This window comes from Hypanus sabinus, chromosome 23, assembly GCF_030144855.1.
Source record: "Hypanus sabinus isolate sHypSab1 chromosome 23, sHypSab1.hap1, whole genome shotgun sequence".
Lineage (NCBI taxonomy): Eukaryota > Metazoa > Chordata > Chondrichthyes > Myliobatiformes > Dasyatidae > Hypanus > Hypanus sabinus.
Genome location: NC_082728.1, coordinates 55,757,516 through 55,764,416, shown reverse-complemented (window position 1 = coordinate 55,764,416; position 6,901 = coordinate 55,757,516). Strand labels below are relative to the sequence as shown.

General features: G+C 45.2%; 1 protein-coding gene across 3 annotated transcripts in view; it reads left to right on the top strand.

Annotated features, from left to right (window-relative positions):
* Positions 1-2,508: 2,508 nt before the first annotated feature.
* Positions 2,509-6,901, top strand: part of LOC132380205 (E3 ubiquitin/ISG15 ligase TRIM25-like) — a 69,873-nt gene continuing 65,480 nt past the window's right edge. For all 3 annotated transcript variants that reach the window (XM_059948906.1, XM_059948905.1, XM_059948904.1), the window contains exons 1-2: positions 2,509-3,019; positions 5,435-5,530. In XM_059948906.1, the coding sequence (XP_059804889.1) occupies positions 2,615-3,019; positions 5,435-5,530 (501 nt within the window). In that variant the 5' untranslated portion in view covers positions 2,509-2,614. The remainder of the gene's footprint in view (positions 3,020-5,434; positions 5,531-6,901) is intronic.

The following is a 6,901-nucleotide window of genomic DNA, read 5'->3' as shown; positions in this document are numbered from 1 at the left end:
TGGAGCTGAATGGAAATTGTTAACAAGACCTTTGTTTGTTTTTCATTCCTAATTACCCTGGAACCAAGAGGCTGATAGTGTATTATTTTAGCATGATGTGTCTGCAATCTCTTCAGCATTGAGATTAACCAAGGCAATGGTAAAGAACCAGAATCAGCTTATTATCACTAATATGTGTCGTGAGGTTTGTCCTTTTGTGGCAACAGTGCAGTGCGAAACCAACAAGTTACTATAAGTAGTGCAGAAGATGAATAATGAGGTGGTGTTCATGGACCGTTCAGTGATATGATGGCGGAACGGAATAAGCTGTTCTTAACATAACTGAAAGCTGAAGTAGTCCATTTATTCCCCCAAGACCCTTCTGCTATGTCATGAAATTATGGAAGATCTCTGACTCCATACCCCTGCCTTTTCTATGTATTAACCTTGCTTCTTTGTGGAGGCAGTAACATGAATTATCTGGTGATGTTTCATGCATTAAGAATGAAGCAAAGTACTTAAGTGTATGGAGATAGGTCATTTTTTTCTTGTACAGAGCTTCAGTTTCTCCTCCCCACCATGGCCCTTTTGGTCAGTTATAACTATAACAGTTTATTCCACATTCAGCTACTGTAATGACTTTATTGATTTACTTGCAAGGTGTGTGTTTTGAAGACAATACTGCCATTCCCTTAAGTCCATCCATCCAAGAACAAAAGAAAGTAAGAGCAGGAGTAGGTCACCACACTCAGCCCCTTGAGTCTGTCCCGCCTTTCAGGGTGATCATGACTGATCTGTGCTGTCCTTAACTCCTCTGCCGCTTCACCATAACCCTTAATTCCCGGATCTTTCAAATACTTACCTCCACCTTAAATACATCAAATGATCTAACCTCTGCCACCCTCTGAGGCAATAATTACAGAGATTCATCAGAGATTACAGAATAAATGTCTAAACACCTCAAAGTTATAAATAACTGGCTCCTTATTGTGTAGCAATATTTTCTTTTTGTGACTCTCCCACCAGAGGAAACAACTTGACCTGAATGGTTCTTCCTGCTGTGACACTGATTTGTTCTGAATAAATACTGTCATTACAGTTTGGAAAATATTTTAAACAGCTTGCTGACATGTCCCTACTTTCATTAAGATATTTTGCTCTCTTTTTGTATGACTGCCAAATCTAATGGAGTATATTTGTTACTTTTAAAGTGCTGTGGCATGGCATAATTTCCATTTGGTCATACTGATTCCATAAAATCCTATTCCTCTCTGTCACCCCCCTCTGGTTATAATCTTGCCCTACTGATTAGAGAAAATTCTTTTTAAAGTCAAGACCTTCAGTAATCTTAATTCTGCTATTTTCCTTTGTCACAAGAATTTAGGTGCAGCAGAATATAATTAGTGTCTTGATATTTGGGTTGACATTAATGCCCTTCTCTCTTCCTTTAGGGATTTACCACTTCCTTTGATCAATGTAGTAGTTCCTGATTATTTTTGAAATGGCTTATTAGTTAATTTCAAAAGGCTTTGCAAGCAGCCACATTGCTCTCTTTAACCAGCATTTCAACTCCTCTGTTTTTTCTCATCAATTAGTCATATTGAGAAAGGAGATTGGTGAGTCCAGGCCTCAGTATGCATATTGGGGAGGTAATTTTGTTGCAGTGGGGCATATGGTATATAGTTCCCCCTGGGGGGGGGGGGGGAGGAGGAGGAGCACTCTTCTCTAGATCAGTACATTTAATAGCCTGACAAAGTACAACCTAACCATGGAGAATATTGTTTGCCACTTTCATGTGCAAGATGTGAAGTCCATCCATTGCCAGTTTTTTGCATGATTGTGGCTAAGCAAGTGGTAAACAAAGAATCTGAAGATGCAGGAAGAAGAGACAAGTGTCAAGGAGGATGGGGGAAATAAGCAATGGGTATTTATATCTGTGACCAAGGAAGGAACGAGCATGTGATTGAGTTGGTCTGGAGACCAGCTGAAGGCAACTGCCAGTATTGAGTGTGATGGTCTCACCATATCTTGTAAATTTGTGGAGAGCAGGAAGTGGAACAAGTTGAATAGTTCCATCAAAGCCATCAGATTATCAGCCAAATTCACTTTCAGACACCGCCCAATTCATCATTGGTGCCATACCTGTAGTCTCAATCACACCAGGGCATTAATAGAAATATTCATCAAAAAATATTTCTGACTATTTATAGTGATCTACTGAATAAGGGGATGAATTAAATATAATTTAATTCTAAGTTACAATATAGTTGGCTTTCGAAGCTGAACATTTTATTCTGTCCTATCGTTGGATGATACAAATCACAGTTCAAAGAGGGCCCAGAAATGTTCTGTTTATCGTGAGATATTATGATAATTCTGTTACAGAGATAAGTTGAAAAGGATGAATAAATTTAACGTGGCTTCAGACCAACTCCCTGCTCTATCCCGCCAATGCATATAATTTCTCCGCACCATCGCTCTCCAGTCCGGACCCCACTCCAACTATGCCACGGCCTCACTGACCTTGCCTCCGCGATCTCCCCGGCTCCCGCTTTGTCACCACCCCTCTCAATGGACTCCGCCTCTAGTTTCGCCCTCTTCGCTGGCTTGTTGACGGAAGTGCCGTCTCCTAGTCATGGCCGGGCTGGACTTAGAGGAGAAGCTGAGTTGCGCCATTTGTCTGGAACTCTTCACCGAGCCGGTGACCACGCTGTGCGGTCACAGTTTCTGCCGAAGCTGCCTGTCTGATCACCTGGACCGGCAAGAGCTGCACACCTGCCCGGCCTGCCGGACGACATTCGAGCGGCGGCCCGAGCCCCTCGCCAAGAATCTGGTGCTGGACGAGATGGTGAAGCTACTGAAGCTGAGTAGCGGGCAGCCGCAGCGTGTATCGGCCGAGCCAGCGAGCTGCCTCCATCACTCCAAGCCGCTCGACCTGTACTGCAGGGGGGATGGCCGCCTCATTTGCTCCGCCTGCTCCATTGGGGAGCACCGGGGCCACGAGTTGGTGACGGTGGACGACGAGAGGGCCCAGCGGGAGGTCGGTGCACCCGGATATCTTTGTACCAAATCTGTTCATTCTTGTCAGTGAGCTGAGTCCTACTTTCCATCGTTTGGTTTCTGACGTAAAACATTTCCAGGTTACATTCCACTCATAGTGAACTGTAATGAACTTTGTTGCCTCTGCCATCATCTAGACGAGGTACAGCAGGTTAGCAATGGCCATATTGAAATGTTGGGTAGAGTTGTGACTTCCATGGCACTAAACAGTCTGCATGGACTTCTCCATTCACAAGTCCTACTTTTCACCTTAATCCTTCCAACTTCCCTTCCAATTACTGATCTATCCCTTCCCCTCCACATCTGATTCTCCAGGGCCAACAATGTACATTGTCTATACTTGGTTAGTGGGAGCTGTGTATTGTCATGACTGTGGATAATAGCCTCCATAGTATCCAAGACATTTTCAAGGAGCAATGCCTCAGAAAGATGGTGTCCATTATTAAGACCCCCATTACCCAGGACATGACCTCTTCTCATTGTTACCATCAGGAAGGTGGTACAGAAACTTGAAGGTACACATCAAGTGAATCAGGAACAGCTTCTTCCCCCCGCCATCTGACTTCCATTTGGACATTGAACCCATGAACACTACCTCACTTTTTTTTCTATTTCTATTTCTATTTTTGCACTATTTTTAATTTAACTATTTAATTTATATACAATAATTGATTTATTAACTTTTTTCTATATTTATGATATATTGTAACTAAGTTAACAAATTTCAGGATATTCAAAAACACAGAGTACACTGCAGATGCTGGGGTCAAAGCAACATGTACAAACAAGCTGGAGGAACTCAGCAGGTCGGGCAGCATCCGTGGAAACGAGCAGTCAACATTTTGGGCGGAGACCCTTCGTCAGGACTGAAGAGGCAGGGGGCAGGGGCCCTATAAAGAAGATGGGGAGAGGGTGGGAAGGAGAAGGCTGGTAAGTGTCAGGTGAAAAACCAATAAGAGGAAAGATCAAGGAGTGGGGGGCGGGATAGGCAGTTAAGGTGAAGAAGGAATGTAAGGGGAAAGCACTATGGGTAGTAGAATAAGGCAGAATCGTGAAAGAGGTGATAGGCACCTGGAGAAGGAGGCAGAGTGAAACTGGATGGGGGAAGGGAGAGGGAGGGAATTACCGGAAGTTGGAGAATTCAACATTCATGCCAAGGGGCTGGAGACTACCCAGACAGTATATGAGGTGTTGCTCCTCCAACCTGAGTTTGGCCTCATCATGGCAGTAGAGGAGGCCATGTATAGACGTATCCGAATGGGAATGTGAAACAGAGTTGAAGTGGGTGGCAACCGGGAGATCCTGTCTGTTGTGGTGGATGGAGCGGAGGTGCTCGACGAAGCGGTCCCCCAATTTGCGTCGGGTCTTGCCGATGTGGAGGAGGCCGCACTGGGGGCACCGGATGCAATAGATGACCCCCAACAGACTCACAAGTGAAGTGTTGCCTCACCTGGAAGGACTGTTTAGGGCCCTGAATGGTGGTAAGAGAGGAGGTGTAGGGACAGGTGTAGCACTTACGCTTGCAGGGTTAAGTGCTTTCCTTTCACCTTTCCTGCCTATCCCCTCCCCCACCCCTTGATCTTTTCTCTTACTGGTTTTTCACCTGGCACCTACCAGCCTTCTCCTTCACACCCTCCCCCCACCTTTATAGGGTCGCTGCCTCCTTCCTCTTTAGTTCTGACGAAGGGTCTTGGCCCGAAACATTGACTGCTCGTTTCCACGGATGCTGCCCGACCTGCTGAGTTCCTCCAGCTTGTTTGTACGTGTTACTGGTGATATTCAACCTGATTCTGATTCAGTGGAGTGGGAGCTGTGCTCACTGAAAATAAACCTGGGACACTTTTATCCATGTGTAAGGGCAGATGGAGACAATATAAGGCCTTATCCACTGAGATTTTGCAACTTCTCTCCCGAAAGCTGAACTAGGGGAGGAACAACTTTTTCCCCCTCCCCTCTGCTTCCCCTCTTCTGCTATTTCCCACTCTGGCCTTTACATTTTCTCACCAGCCTATTGTATCCCTCTGGGTCCTCTCCTTTCCTTTCTCCTATGATCCACTCTTCTCTCCTATCAGATTCCTTCCTCTTGAGCACTTTCCCTTTCCCACCCACCTTCATCTATCACCTTACAGCTAGCTTCCTTCCCCTCCTCCCCCCCCAGCTTTTTATTCTGGCCTCTTCACCCCTCTCGGTCCAGAAGAAAGGTCTCAGCCCGAAACACCAACCGTTTATTCATTTTCATAGATTCCTCCTAACCTCCCAAGTACCTGCAGCACTTTGTGTGTATTGCTGAACTGGGCTGTTGGTGTAGAGAAACTGCTTATTCATATGAAGCATTACTTAAGTCCAGACCAAGGGTACAATTACTTACAAGCATCTCTTGATTAAAATGTTTTAGAAAGAACTTATGGCAAAACATGAGGAGATTGAGCGTCAAGAAAAGAAGATGAAAATGCGGATCAACACTCTGAAACAACAAAGCATATCTATCAAGGTAATAACGGGTCAGCAGCAGTTATTTAAAATGGGAGCTTCGAGAGTGTTTGTCCATTGTACGTGGCCTATCAGTGGCGTCAACAGAGCTTTACCCAGAGGGATTTCTTGCAGGTTGGCGGCAGTTATTTAAAAAGGGAGCGTCAGGAGCGTTTGTCCATTGTACAAGCTATCAGTGATGACAACAGAGCTCTATGAACTAAATAAAAGTACAGAAGGGATAAGTGGAGCAGCCATTATCAGGAGTAGGCCAGTGTCGAGAGTAGAAGCAACAGGCTTTAGCTCAAAAGAGGCTTCGGCTCTGTGTAAAACATCTGTTAAGGTTTCCTTTTAGTTTTTTTCCCTCTCTCACTGTACCATCTAAATGGTTTTGTTGTGCTCTTTGTGCTGGATGTTGGAGAACTGGGAGACCCAGGCTCTCCTGGGGAACTACATCTGTGTGAAGTGCATCTGGCTGCAGCTCCTTGAAGACCGTGTTAGGGATCTGGAACAGGAGTGGGATGACCTTCGCCTTGTACGGGAGAGCAAGAATATAATTGATCAAAGTTACAGGGAAGTAGTCACCCCGAAGTTGCAGGAGGTGAGTAGCTGGGTGACCATCAGGAGTCATGGAAATAGGCTGTTAGAGCAGAGCACCCCTGTGGCCATTCCCCTCAGAAAGAGCCAGATGTCTTGATACCTATTGGTACTAATGACATAGGAAGGAAAAGCAATGAGGTCCTGAAAAGAGAATTTAGAGAGCTAGGTAGAAAGCTGAAAAGCAGGATCTCCTGGGTAGTAATTTCTGGATTGCTGCCTGTGCCACGTGCCAGTGAGGGTAAAAACAGGATGATTTGGCAGATAAATATGTGGCTGAGAAGTTGGTGCAGGGGATAGGGCTTCAGGTTCTTGGATTATTGGGACCTCTTCCTGGGGAGGTATGACCTGCTAAAGGTGATGGGTTGCACCTGAACCCAAGGAGGACCAATATTCTTGCAGGCAGGTTTGTTAGAGCTGTTGGGGAGGTTTAAACTAACTTGGCAAAGTGGTGGGAACTGGAGTGGAAGGACAGATGGTAAAAAAGTAAAGAAGGCATACAGTCTGATTGTCAGGAAGGACAGGCAGGTGATCAGACTTAGTTGCAGCCAACAGGCTGAGTATCAAATCATTAAGGATGCAGAATCAGAAAGGACAACAAATGCGGTACTCAAGGTGTTGTATCTAAATGAGTGTAGTATAAGAAATAAGGTGGATGATCTTGTTGCAATATTACAGATTGCCAGGTATGATGTTGTGGCATCACTGAATTGTGGCTGAAGGATGGTTGTAGTTGGGAGCTGAATATGCAAGGTTACACATTGGATTGGAGGGATAGGAAGGTAGGCAGAGGGGG